General features: G+C 55.9%; 1 protein-coding gene across 7 annotated transcripts in view; it reads left to right on the forward strand.

Annotated features, from left to right (window-relative positions):
• The first annotated feature begins 1094 nt into the window (after positions 1-1094).
• SLC38A10 (solute carrier family 38 member 10) overlaps positions 1095-13946 on the forward strand; it is a 44676-nt gene continuing 31824 nt past the window's right edge. Inside the window, exons 1-5 of one of the 7 annotated variants that reach the window (XM_064369501.1) lie at positions 1095-1528; positions 6557-6674; positions 11237-11282; positions 12300-12393; positions 13483-13626. In XM_064369501.1, the coding sequence (XP_064225571.1) occupies positions 1430-1528; positions 6557-6674; positions 11237-11282; positions 12300-12393; positions 13483-13626 (501 nt within the window). In that variant the 5' untranslated portion in view covers positions 1095-1429. The other 6 variants (XM_064369500.1, XM_064369503.1, XM_064369502.1 and 3 more) reach the window with 6 other exon arrangements.

The following is a 13946-nucleotide window of genomic DNA, read 5'->3' on the forward strand; positions in this document are numbered from 1 at the left end:
GCTACTTGGGAGGCTGAGGCACGAGAATAGCTTGAACCCGGGAGGTTGCAGTGAGCTGAGATCGCACAACTGCACTACAGCCTGGGCTACAGAGCGAGACGCTGACTCAAAAAAATAAAAAATAAATTAAAAAAAAAAAGAATCAGCATCTATGATTTTGCTTGCGTATTTATTTAGTCTTTACCCTGGCATTTCCGCTTGTTCTTCTCCTGGGGGTGGGGCACAGCCTTACCTGGCTGAGGAACTGGCCTCTGTTCTAAGACACCTGGTCCAGCACGTGCTGCAGACACAGCCTCCTTTCCTCCGCCCTCCTCCCCAGCCCTCTGGTATACGCGCTCAGTCAGCAGACTCAAGAGTGAGCTGCTAGGTGCCAGGAACCCACAGGTCTATCAGGACCCTTCTCTGTTCTCTCCTCTCCCCGGCCTCCATTTCTACCCCAGGAATTCTCATTTGTCCTTCAAGCTCCAGCCTAGAAGCCACCTCCTTCTGGAAGCCCTCCCGGGTTTCTCGGGTCATGAAAGCCTCCACCTCTCCTGTCCCCTCCCGGCATGTCCCTTGCTCTTCCCGTATGAGAAGGTGAAGTTCTCCACTGCTGCTGCTCTGGGCTCGGCTCTGAAGTGCACCGCGTCCCCTTAGAGCCCTCCGGCCTTAGCGAGTGGCCGAGCCTCTCTGTGCCTAGCGTTTCATCCCTACCTCGTAGGTGCTAATTCCTCAGAACAGGCTAATTTTCGGCTTCCCCCCGCCCGTGCCCCGGCACCAAGCACTCGCCCCAAAATCGGACCTGGGGGTAAAGGCCGAAAAGGAACCCTTAAATCTGCTCCTCCCCGGAGGGCACAGCGCCTCCCTTTCCCTCCAGTCCGCGACTGCCCTTCCACATCGAGGCCTAGCGGGGCGATCCCTTGTTGTCCAGTTCCAGCTGAAGTCGGTCCTTGGGCACAGCTCTGCAAGACCAGATTCGCGCACCGTTCGCGCGGCCATAGGGGAACCCGGCCCAGTTTCCGCCCGCCCTTCCGAGCCCACCTCTTATTGGCTCGCGTCCCGCCAAGCCCCGCCCCTCCTGCCGTCACTTCCGGGCAGCGGAGCCCACTGAAGGCGGAAGCGTGCGAGCCCCTGAGGCGGCTGAGTGTGGCTGAGGTGGCCTTAGCTGGCTCCGCGGCTCTTCCGCATCTGGGCTCGGAGATTCACAGGAGAGGAACGCATGGCCCTGAGGCGGCAGCAGAGCCTGGCGGAGTCCGGAGGTTGACGTCGCCCCCGCTCCGGCCCTCGAGGCCGCTTCCTCCGGGCAGCCTCCGGGGCCCGCGCCTGCTCAGGCTCCCGTGCCCCTGCCCATCCCCGCCCCAGTGGTGTTCTGGACGTTGGGACCTGTGACCTTGGCCTTGGGCAGGGCTCCCAAAGCCGGCTGCAGCCCGGCGACCCTAAACCTCTCACTATGACCGCGGCCGCCGCCTCCAACTGGGGGCTGATCACGAACATCGTGAACAGCATCGTAGGGGTCAGTGTCCTCACCATGCCCTTCTGCTTCAAACAGGTGAGTCCGGTGGGCCCGGAGGTCACCGCCCTCGCCTCCCCCGCGGAGGGGGCGTCTGGCCGGGTCCTCCTGGTGAAAGCTCCCGCTGGGGCAGGGCTTCGCTGGGCGGGTGCAGGCGGCCGCGGGCGGGGCGACCTTCGGGTCCCGGCGCAGTCCCCGCAGAGAATCCGTGGATGAAAAGCGCACGGCGTCGGCCCTGGCTCCTGGCAGCTCTGGCCGGAAAGTTCCCCACGCTCAAAAACTGGATACCGAAGCCAAGCGTAGCAAAGCAAAATGATCCTTCAGAAGCGGAAGGGAGCCGCGGCACTCAGTGTTTTCACGCTTTATCCTGTTTTTAAAAACTCGGACCGGCCGCACCTGTCTTCAGAAGCACACAGCTCACCCCTCGCAGGCCTCGGTTGCAGGGTGATTACAGACATCCAGGCTGTACACCTCAGATCTGTGTTTCACAAAAACTGCACATTCGGCCGGGGCGGCGGCTCACGCCCGTAATCCCGGCACTTGAGGAGGCCAAGGCGGGTGGATCACCTGAGGTCAGGAGTTCGAGACCAGCCTGACCAACAGGGTGAAACCCCATCTCCACTAAAAATACGAAAATTAGCAGGGTGTGGTGGCGGGCGCCTGTAGTCCCAGCTAGCTGCTCAGGAGGTGAGACAGGAGAATCGCTTATAACAGGAGGCGGAGGTTGCGGTGAGCTGAGATGGCGCGGCTGTGCTGCAGCCTGGGCAACAGAGTGAGACTCTGTCTCAAAAAAAACCCGAAAAAACCCCTGCACATTTGACCTAATGTGTGCAAACGTTACCATAGAAAAAATCATATACAAAAAGTTTAGTGTCATTCCAGCGTTGAATAACACGTGAAAGAAAATGGCTATTTCTAAGTGGCATCTGTTTAACCCACAATAAATAAGCATTTAGTGCTTTGGAAAACGGAGGCTGAAGGAAACGTTACCAAGTAGGTAGAGAAATGAAAACAAGATGTGTATTTTGAAACAAAATGGCACCAGTAGTTTAATTTTAGATGAGCAAACACTATATTTTCCTTATTTATTATCTTTGGGATAAAAATATCCAAAAAAAATTTTTCAGCCTTGGCAACATAGTAAGACCCCATCTCTACAAAAAAAATTTAAAAGTTAGCTGGGCATGGTGGTGCGTACCTGTAGTCCCAGCTGCTTGGGTGGCTGAGGCAGGAGGATCACTTGAGCCCAGGAGTTTGAGGTTACAGTGAGCTATGACTGCACTGCTGCACTCCAACCTGGGCAACACAGCAGAACCCCAACTCTTAAAAAAAAACTTTTTTTTTCTTTAATGAGGGGACTTTCAAGCCCTCCTGGAGATCCCTGCAGGCTGCTATGTCTCAGTTGTTTGCCTGATATGGTTGGTGAGCCTGTGGGGGGAGACGGGGCTAGATGCCTCCAGAGCCTTCTGGGTGTGGAGAATCCCAGCTTTGTGCCAGCCACCTCTGGGTGTTTCTGGAACCACTACATGTCCCAGTGTCCACTGTGACTTGCCTGGCAGCAGAACTGCATTTTGGGAGGTGGAGCGGTGGCTGGTCCTCCTTCTGCAAATCAAAGGCTGTCATCTTCGTTTCTTAGATTTTTCAAGACAGAGTTTCACTTTTGTTGCCCAGGCTGGAGTGCAGTGGCATGATCTCGGCTCACTGCAACCTCTGCCTCCCGGGTTCAAGTGACTCTTCTGCCTCAGCTTCCCAAGTAGCTCGGATTATAGGCATGTGCCACCATGCCTGGCTAATTTTTTTTTTTTTTTTGTATTTGGTAGAGATAGGATTTCACCGTGTTGGTCAGGCTCGTCTCAAACTCCTGACCTCCAGTGATCCACCCGCCTCGGCCTCTTAAAGTGCTGGGATTACAGGTGTGAGTCACTGCACCTGGCCCCAAAGTCTGTCATCTTTGACACCTGTCAGTTAAGTGCCACTATGGAAGGGGCTCTGTCTAGACACCTACGAAAATACGTCTCAGGGTCCAGATGATCCAGCTGCCTCCAGCCTTGGACCACCTGCCATGTGGTGGGCACTCGGCCCCTGTCAGAGCACGTGCCGATCAGCCAGGCATCTGCACAGACCTGTCGGGAATGGAGGACTAGAGACGTCCCTCTGTGTCCTGAGGGCTGCTGAGAGCAAGGCTCTGTTGCTCTGATCTGGCTGCAGCGTCTCCTTGGACTGGAGTGCAGGGAGAGGCCAGCAGGCAATTCGGGGATACGTGTGTTTAGTGTTTGGCAGCCTGGTCATTGAAAAGCTTCGGTTTAGTGTTGGCTGTTTGTTTGTTTTAGGAGTTTCGATACTTAAAAAAAAAAAATACATCTATATGGCCAGGCTCTTGCCTGTAGTCCCAGCACTTTGTGGGGGCTGAGGCGGGTAGATTGTGAGGTCAGGAGTTCAAGACCAGCCTGGTCAAGATTGCAAAACCCCATCTCTACCGAAAATAGAAAAATTTGCCAGGTGTGGTGGCAGGCTCCTGTAATCCCAACTACTTGGGAGGCTGAGGCAGGAGAATCTCTTGAACCCCGGGGGGAGGGGGCAGGTAGAGGTTGCAGTGAGCTGAGATCACGCCACTGCACTCCAGCCTGGGTGACAGAGTGAGTTTCCGTCTCAAAAAATATCTATATATAGGCTGGGCGCAGTGGCTCACACCTGTAATCCCAGCACTTTGGGAGGCCGAGGTGGGTGGATCACCTGAGGTCAGGAGTTTGAGACCAGCCTGACTAACATGATGAAACCCGTCTCTACTAAAAATACAAAAAATACAAAATACAAATAATACAAATACAAAAAATACAAAAATACATGCACACATATAAACATTTTATTGAAGTTTAACATACAAAAATGTGTACACCCTTCAGATGTGCTGTTGAGGAATTTTCGTGTAATGAACCAACCTGTGTGATTGAGTGCACTCTGTGGCCGGCCTGCCCCGGGGCGCGCTGCTGACCCCTGGTGGCCCACGGTGGTGCTGCCTGGCTGAACCGAGGCGGGCAGATCCTGCCATGCAGGTCTCTGTTGCTAGTGTCTGGCTTGTGCTCCACTGTTTGCTACACTACCGTGTGTGTGTGTGTGTGTGTGTGTGTGTGTGTGTGTGTGTGTGTACTTTACCCCTGTGAAGCATTTATGGTGTTTCCTATTGGGAGCTCTGTGATGCCCTGAGGAGCTGGCCAGGCATTGGTGAGGGGTGCGTTTCTGCCGGTTGTGTGCCTGTGTGGAGTGGCCAGGCCTCAGGGTGTGTGTGCTCAGCTCTGGAGTGGCCATGTGGGTGCAGCGATGCGCATGTCTTTTCTGCTGGAGCCATTCTCATGAGTATTTGGTGATTATCTCATGAGTTTTTGTATTAATAGACTTACTTTTTTTTTTTTGAGACGAAGTCTTACTCCATCGCCCAGGCTGTAGTGCAGTGGAGTGATCTTGGCTCACTGCAACCTCCACCTCCTGGGTTCAAGCAATTCTCCTGCCTCAGCCTCCCAAGTAGCTGGGATGACAGGTGTCCACCACCACGCCCGGCTAATTTTTTTGTGTGTGTTTTTAGTAGAGATGGGGTTCTCACCATGTTGGCCAGGCTTGAACTCCTGACCTCAAATGATCCACCTGCCTCAGCCTACCAAAGTGTTGGGATTACAGGTGTGAGCCACTGCGCCCAGCCAGACTTCTGCATTTGAGCAGTTTGAAGTCTACAGAACAGAGTGGAAAGTGCAGAGTCCGCTCCCACCCCGCGGTCCTGCCAGGTTCACATGGCTGACGTCTTGCACTAGTGTGGCGGTCCTTGTGTTTTAAGTGTCACCTTGATGGAGGTAGTGGACATGCAGGAAGGCAGGAAGATTCACTCTGGTTTTTTTTTTTTGTGAGACCAAGTCTTGCTCTATTGCCAGGCTGGAGTGCAGTGGTGCAATCTCCATTCACTGCAATGTCCGACTCCTGGGTTCAAGTGATTCTCCTGCCTCAGCCTCCCGAGTAGCTGGGATTACAGGCACACACCATCACGCCAGGCTCATTTTTGTATTTTTAGTAGAGATAGGGTTCACCATGTTGGTTGGGCTGGTCTCGAGCTCCTGACTTCGTTATCTGCCTGCCTCGGCCTCCCAAAGTGCTGGGATTCCAGGCGTGAGCCTGGCTTATTTAGTCTCTTTAGGGTCCAGGCCACAGGCTTGCTGTATCCCCACCACAGTCAAACACAGAACATACAGCTCCATCCCCTAGAGGCCCCCATGCGTCCCTTTGTCATGGGCCACTCTCCGCACCCCAGCACCTGGCAACACTGACCTGTTTCCTGGCCTACAGCTTTGCCTTTTCTGAGCGTCCTGTAAACAGAAAGACACAGTTTGTAGCCTTCAGAGTCCCGCTTCTTCCACTCAGCATGGTGGGTCCGAGTCACATCCATGTCACTGTGGGTGTCACTAGTCATCCCTCTTTACTACTGACTAATATTCCAGTACTGAATGGACTGCGGTTTGTTATCCATTCGCTGGTTAAAGGACATTTGGGTGTTTTTCCATTTCTGCGTTGTGGATAGGCCTGCTGTAAACATCGGCACACAGGCTTTTGCATGAACACATTTTCACTTCTGTCTGGTAAGTAATTACTTAGGGGTACAGTTAATCACCAGGTCAACAGTAAGTGTCTATTTAACTTAAGAGAACGGCGAAAATGGCGTTTTTAATCTCTTCCTTCCAGAATGCATTTACTCCTCGTAGCTGTGGACCCAAGTGGCTAGACGTGGTGCGTGTAGGGCGTGTGCAGAGAGCAAGGGGCATTAGTTGGCAGCACCCAGCTGTCTCAGGACTTGAGGAAGTCTTCAGAGGCGCCCCGGTGCTCTGCACAGCAGCTCTTAGTCCCTGGGCAGGCGCGGCCAGCACACCAAGGAAATGGCCCTTTCGGTGCTAGGAAGGGTCACCCTAGGCAGGAGACTGGGATGGAGTGGGGCCTGGGGGAACGGGGTGCTCGTGGCCGGGCGTGTGGGCGAGGACCTCTGGGGAGCACCTGCCGCTGTTGACGCCTGTTCCCGTCTCCACCCTCTAGTGTGGCATCGTCCTGGGGGCGCTGCTCCTGCTCTTCTGCTCCTGGATGACGCACCGGTCGTGCATGTTCTTGGTGAAGTCGGCCAGCCTGAGCAAGCGGAGGACCTATGCCGGCCTGGGTGAGCACCCTCCTGACCAGGTGGCTCTGGACCTGGCGCAGGGGCCTTCTGCCTTTTATTTGTTTATTTCTCTACTTTGTTCTTCAAGAGTTCCTTGAATAGCAGGGTTTTTTCTCTTATTTTAAAATGTAATGCTACAGAAAAATTAGCCGGGCATGGTTGCATGTGCCTGTCCTCCCAGCGACTATTTGGGAGGCTGAGGTGGGAGGACGCCCTGAGCCTTAGAATCTGACGTGGCAGTGAGCTGTGATCACGCCGTTGCACTCCAGCCTGGGTGAAATAGTGAGACCCTGTCTCAAAAAAAATTAAAAATGAAAAAAAAAGTAATGCAGTGTTTTAAAAAAGTGCTGGACGTGGTTGCTCATGCCTGTAATGCCAGCACTTTGGGAGGCTGAGGCAGGTGGATCATTTGAGGTCAGGAGTTTGAGACCAGCGTGGACAACATGGTGAAACCCCATCTCTACTAAAAATGCAAAAATTAGCCGGGTATGGTGGCAGGCACCTGTAATCCCAGCTACTCAGGAGGCTGAGGCAGGAGAATCTCTTGAACCTGAGAGGTGGAGGTTGCAGTGAGCCTAGATCACGCCACTGCACCTCAGCCTGGGCAACAGAGTGAGACTGTCTCAAAAAAAAAAAAAAAAAAAACCAAAAACCTGTTCCCGTGATCACATTCTTCAAAATTGGAGTGACACAGAAGGATATGGGGCTCCCGGCCTCCCTGTCGCCCTGTGTGCCTGCCCACTCCCACGCACGTCCACGCCCCATGCACCTGCCCGCTCCCGTGCAGGTCCACGCAAGCTTCCTCTTCTAAACTCAGGCCAAGGCAGCCGTCCTCGCGGTCCTGGGGCAGACCTGCTCGCTCTGTGTCTCTCCTGGACACCAGACGCCTTCGCCCGGAGCTGCCTGCAGTGAGCCTGGCTGTTCTCCCCACCCGGAATCCCATGGAGGAGGCTCCCAGGGCCCAGGCCGTGGCTGGGCCTCAGGCCCCTCTCCCAGGGCCTTTGTCCTTCTCCTGATGCTGTTGGCGCACTTTGGTTTCCTTTAGTTCTTTCTTGCTTGGAGGCTGTTTGAGCCAGGAGAGGAGCCTGCCCTTTCTGCTTCACTTCACTGTGGAACATTTTCTACGTTGTTTGTCTTCAAGGGCGCCATCCCTCACCTTCCCGTCTGCCCACGGGCTGTCTGGCCCGGCTGTCTCCTGCCCGCCGCAGGCTCAGCGCCTCTCGGCTCCACATTCTGTTCTGGGGGAATCCAGTGTGGGTGTTGGAATTCCGGCATCCGTGTTCTCAGGAGGTGGCCCTGTGGGTTCCGGTGAAAATTCCTGGCCTTGTAATGAAGGCTCTGGACCCTCCAGCCAGTGTGTGGCTGGCACATTGGGTCCTCCCTGCAGAAGGTCATTCTGGCCCCGGGCTCACAGCTCCCATAGCAGAGTGAGGAGGCGGGGGCGAGAGGAAATGGTGTTTAGGGGTCCCGGGGGCCTAAAAATAACAACACCTGCATGGTCCGCACGTGGGTCCTGGCCTCCACTTCCTCCTGGTCCCCTTCATGTTGCCACAGAGAGTCCTGCGTTTGTTTCTGCCCTCAGAGCCGGAGAGATCCTTTCCTTCTCTTCCCTTCCTGATGAGAATGGCGCTGGCAGTGTCTTTTCTTGTCATCATTGGAGGAAGTGAAGTTCACCATTCAATTTGATCCGAAGTGAGATGGCCTAATTCAGCTTGGGATGAAACATGCTTGCTGAAGCCAGGAGGCCAAGTGCCCAGGGCCCTTCCTGGGTCTAAGCCATGGCCTGCAGGCTCCCTTTTCTCCCCAGTGAGGTCTCTAGGGGGCTTCTGTAGCAGAGACCCCAACTCCAGTACTTGGCTACGTTCTGAAGAAGACGGGTGACCCACGGCTGCGGAAGCCCCCACTTCTGATAGCCAGCTGTCTGATCATTCATCGAAAGTCCCTGAAGAGTCAAACCAGTTTGGCTGCATATGAAAGATTGGAAGGAAATTGCTGGATAGACGCTCTTCTGTGCTCCCTGGCACTCCTACCTGAGCTTCCCGGCTTGAACTGCACGGGGTGACCGCAGCCCACTTCCGCCTGCCAGAAGCAAAGAGTCTAGACCACCACCCGGGTCTCAGGTTATGCCTTTGACACCAAGCGCAATGGTCGACTTTGTGAGCTCCGGACAGACGCCCCTGGGCCCAGCTGCTCTGTGTCAGCCGTCGTCTGCCCTGGCTCATCTGGGAAGTGGGGAGAGCTGCGCTGGGAGAGGTGTCCCTGGGGAGGGTAAGAAGAGACTCTCTCGGAGCTGAGGCGAGGCCAGGCTTGAGGAGGTGTGGGTTTGTGGTGTGGTGGTGGCCGCCGATCACCTACCCCTCCCCGCTCTCCTCCGGGGCCATGGAGGATGGACTTGGCCAGCCTGGAGAGCTGTAGATTTCTGTTGTTGCTGGTATATTTCTTTGTTGTTTTCAGCAGTTTCTCACTTGCTGCTTCCTTGCCCTGCGTGTCTTCCATGGACGTGGACTTTCGTAAATTCCCTCTTCAGAAGATACACAGATACATCAGTCATTCAACCTCCTGCAGCTGTCGTGGCCCTTGGTGAAGCTGTTCTGAGCCCCACACCCTACCCTGTTGACAGTTGTGACCTGGACCCCAGCATGCGTGGTCTGGCCTAGGAGCCGCCTCCCCCAGCAGCATTGACCATGTGGCCCGTACGTGGCCTCTGAGTTCTCGGTTGTGAGCAGCGGTGTCGTGGGTGCTGCAAACGTCCCATAGTCAAGTGGTCCAGGCTTCTATGGCTCCTGCGCTGGCTCTGGGGGCGATCTCGCGGGGCCTGGCCAGGGTACCACCTGCATGGAGGCCGTGCCCTCAGCTCGCTACTCACAGACGCCTCCACCCTAGCAGGGGCTGGCCGGCACTGTGAGTCCACACTCGGGGGAGGACCGAGTCCCCGGGGCCTTGCTGGGCGCTTCAGCTTCTTCCTCCCTTTTGTTGTGCCAGGCAAGGCAGGATGCGAAGGAGTGGGGTCGGTCTGACTGGGTCTGGTGTTTGAAGCTGGGGAGGAGAAGTTGCCGAGGGATTGACACTGGGAATGGTGGGTGTGAATTTGGCCCAGGTGGGGAAAAGAAGGTGCACGGGGTGGTGTCTCAGCATGGCAGGCTCTCAGAACATTGTCCTGGGAACCAGAAGAGAGTGTGGCCCTGACTTCCTAGACGGCCTTCCATTTTCCCTGCCAGCGGCAGGCACATGCTGGAACCTTCTTGGGCAATATGCTGTAGAGACTCAGCTTCCTTTTGGAGAATAAAAAGGCATGTTATGGCCAGGAGCACCTCCACGTTTGGAGGGTGGGGTCGCCAAGGGTGTGGAGGGCATTCTCTGGTGACAGCAGGGCCTGGGCTGTGGGCTGCGGAGGGGACTTCTGGGTTCTTAAGTGTTCGAAGTTCTCCGCAGCCTGAGGTCTGCTTCTGGGGCCCCACTTGGGTGTCCGTGTTGTGGGATGAGCTCAAGGGGTGCCAGGCTCCTTCGGTGAGCCTCAGGTCCAGGAAGGGCCGAGGTGGGCCCTGGGGGTGGGGGGTCTCTGCTGCTCCCTGGCTCTGGTGTTTGGCCACGCTGAGCTTATTCCTAAGTAATTTAAAGTAACGAGTGTTTTTTGGACTCATTCATACTAATTGGCCTGTGTGTTTCCTGCTTTCCAAAGCTAGTCAGAGGCCCACAGCCCGTGTGAGGGAGGAAAGCGGGGGCAGGAAGCTGGGGCTGCTGACGGGGCGGGGACGTCCTGCCACGTGCACCCGTCTCTGGGTGTGCCTTAGAGCCGGACTTCCATTTGCCCTCATCCAGCCGGGCTGTGGGGGAAGCATGGGGCTCACCAGATCACTGCTCAGGGCCCGAGAGGGACCCTGCTGAGTCAGCGCTGTTTCTCATCTGCTGCAGAGAATCCCGTTGTCAGGGAGACTCCTCCTGTGGTCAGACGCCCGTCAGGGATGCGTGCTCCTCATCAGCAAGGCTCCTGGCTGTCCACCTGGACCCCATAAGCCCAGGGCTCTCGTTCTCTCCCTTCCTGAGGCACACACTTGAAAGGGTGCTCTGTTTTTTCCGTAAATCACGACCAAAGGGTGAAAACGAAAGCCCTCCCTCATAGTCCCTCTGGTACAGGCTGTGGTGCTCGGGCACCTGGGGCTGGCACCGAACCCTCTGGGCACCTGCAAGCTCTGGCAACACCGTGGGGTTCAGCCATGCCGGGCTGTGGGGTGCTCTTTCCAGTGGGCCCCCAGTGGTCACTGGTGGGGAGGACGGTGCATCGCAGGGACTTGTCTCTCTCTGTCTTTTAGAAAATCGGGTTGAGTGAAGAAGCAGCTCCCTCCTGTCCTTCTCTTGCTCTGTCTTTGTTCCTTGTAGTTTCATTTGCAGACAGGAGATCCAAAAATAGCCTGGGGGCCGGGATTTGAAATACCCCCGTGCCGGAGAATCTGCACCCATGGGTTTCTGTGAAATCGCCTTGACAGCTTTGCTTAGCACCTTTTTTCTGGATGTGCTTCTCACGCCGTTGGACTGAGTGTTCGTTCTCTTTTCTTTTGCACTAGCATTCCACGCCTACGGAAAAGCGGGCAAGATGCTGGTGGAGACCAGGTAAACCCAGCCCTGCTGCGCTCCTCCCTCCCCCTTGCCCAGACACTGGGGACCCTCCCAGCGGGAGCGAGACTTCCATCCCCGGATTCACCTAGAACTTAGGTTTCTCAAGAGTCACTAAATACACAAAATTCCAATTTATTGTACCTTTCAGCGTTGCAAGAAAAATTTAAATATGGAAAACCCCAAGAACACGGAAAATAGGCCTCCCTCATTGTAGATAATCTCTCAACAGAGCTCCACACGCCGCCCTGCCCCCAGCACCGCCGCATAAAGGCGGCGTTCCATTGCAAATGTCATACTCTTCTTCCTTAGGAGTAACATTTCATGAGATGAAAAAATTGCTGGGAGATTGCACTTCTAGGCTTCTAAATTAGGAAATTGTAAACTCAAAAGAGCAGCCGTTTTTGAAAGCAGTTGATTATTCTTTTAACTTGACTAACATCGTAGCCCTTTTTCTGTTTTTGAGATGGCGTTTTGCGCTTGTTGCCCAGGCTGGAGTGCAGTGGCGTGATCTTGGCTCACTGCAACCTCCTAGGTTCAAGTGATTCTCATGCCTCAGCCTCCCAAGTAGCTGAGATTACAGGTGCCTGACACCACGCCCGGCTAATTTTTGTATTTTTAGTAGAGATGGGTTTCGCCATGTTGGCCAGTATGGTTTTGAACTCCTGACCTCAGGTGAACTGCCTGCCTTGGCCTTCCAAAGTGCTGAGATTACAGGCATGAGGCCACCACGCCCGGCCCATCATGGGGCATTTTTGTAACCCCTTGAAGAACGTTTCGCGCCTCCATGGAGGGATGAGTATGATACCACATCGAGAAAAGTTGAGTGTCGTTCGGTGTGCATTCCAAGTGACATAGGGAGTGCCACAGAACCTGCCCAGGTCCTGTGAACCGTGGCGCGTCTGAAGTCACTGATATCTGTCATTCATTCCAGCCTTGGGGTGGGCCTGGGCAGCAGCGCAGGTGCTATGCCAGCTCGCCCTGATGGCATTTCCTGCGCCCTCTCCCCTGCAGCATGATTGGGCTGATGCTGGGCACCTGTGTCGCCTTCTACGTCGTCATCGGCGATTTGGGGGCCAACTTCTTTGCCCGGCTGTTAGGGTTTCAGGTAAGGATGTGTTCAGGGTTCTGGGTTGTTGAGATGCCGACGGCTTTTCTGAGGCCCTCCGTGGGATCCTGTCAGGGCGCTGGTCGGGAGAAGCTTCTGTCGAGCCTGCTCTCAGTCCAGGGGCTTGGGGGAGTGTGGGGGCTTTGCTGGGGTCACATCTGTGAGAGGTGTAGGGGAGGAAGCCAGCCAGGCAGAGTCTGGCACTATGTGGATGAGGGTGGGGTGGGGGAGCCTCAGACCCAGGCACCGTGCAGAGCAAGTCTCTGCCAGCCTGGGCTGCCCATTGGAGGGCAGAGGTGGCCAGGCCCTTGTGCATCCCTGGCCTCTGTGGTTACCCAGGCTGCTGGGTGGATCCAGAGGCTCTGCTGCTGGGAGCTGTGGACTCCGCACTTCTTGCGGGGACCTTGGTGTGGCCTCCTCTGTGCTTTTCCCCCGCCACAGAGAGGCCACCTTATGGACAGGGAGAGACACACCTGTCCCTCCCTGCCGGGGAGCAGAGCCCCTTGCTGGGCCGGTGGGCATCGTGGCAGTTAGGGTGCTAACAGTGTAGAAAGGCTTTCAAAGGCCACAGCCGAGGCAGGGGTGTCCTCTCCAGGAGTGGAATATACCGGATCTGCTCCGTGTCATAGAACATTCCAAGAAGCGTCCAGGGAGCCAGGCCCCCTCGTCTTCTCAGAGTCTCCCCGTTGGACCTCCCATTTTCTGTGCTTCACCTTGACCTCAGTAGAGCTTCGGGCCTGCCCTGCCCATACAGCACTCTGCACCTTTCCCGCCCGCTGCCCAGGGCTGCTGACTCTGACCTGCAGCTGCTGTGTTGCGGGAGTGTTGCCTCCCGCGTTACGGGGCTACTGTCCTCTGCTCTGGCTGGTCTTGCTCTGGGCTGGGCTGGGCTCCAGGGAAGGGAAATGCTCAGTGTCCGAGGTTGCACAGCACGGCGGCTGTGAGAGCGGCTTCCTGGCGAGCGTGCCAGCCTCGGACCCGCCGGCGTCATTTACCCGGATGCCGTTGGCTTTTGAGCTCAGGGCGCTCCGCTCCCTGGCAGTGCAGAGAGCTGTGTGGTGAGCAGGCCTGGACTGTGGCTCCCCGCAGGTGGGCGGCGCCTTCCGCACGTTCCTGCTGTTTGCGGTGTCGCTGTGCATCGTGCTCCCACTCAGCCTGCAGCGGAACATGATGGCCTCCATCCAGTCCTTCAGCGCCATGGCCCTCCTCTTCTACACCGTGTTCATGTTCGTGGTGAGTCTGCAGTGCTCGTGGGCGCCCGCTGAAAGGCTGCTCCTGGCAGCAGGCCCGTGCCCGGGTCTGGCGTGGCCGCTCCTGGGAATGTGTTGGAATGAGCAGGATATGCCATGAAGTGCCATTCATCTCGAGGCCACTGGGCACCATGGGGCAGACGGGGCTGAGTGGACCCAGGTGCGGTTGGCTGGCAGGAGAGGCTGGGGCTCAGGGCGGGGTGGCTGTGAGGCTGGTTTCGTGTCATCCACGTAAGGTGCTTTGTGCAGAGATGTCTTAGGTAGGGTTTGTGACCAAGGCTCACGGTGCCAGTGTTGTGACGC

The sequence above is a fragment of the Aotus nancymaae genome, unplaced genomic scaffold, assembly GCF_030222135.1.
Source record: "Aotus nancymaae isolate 86718 unplaced genomic scaffold, 86718_ANA_hifiasm-v0.15.2.pri h1tg000089l, whole genome shotgun sequence".
Taxonomy (NCBI): domain Eukaryota; kingdom Metazoa; phylum Chordata; class Mammalia; order Primates; family Aotidae; genus Aotus; species Aotus nancymaae.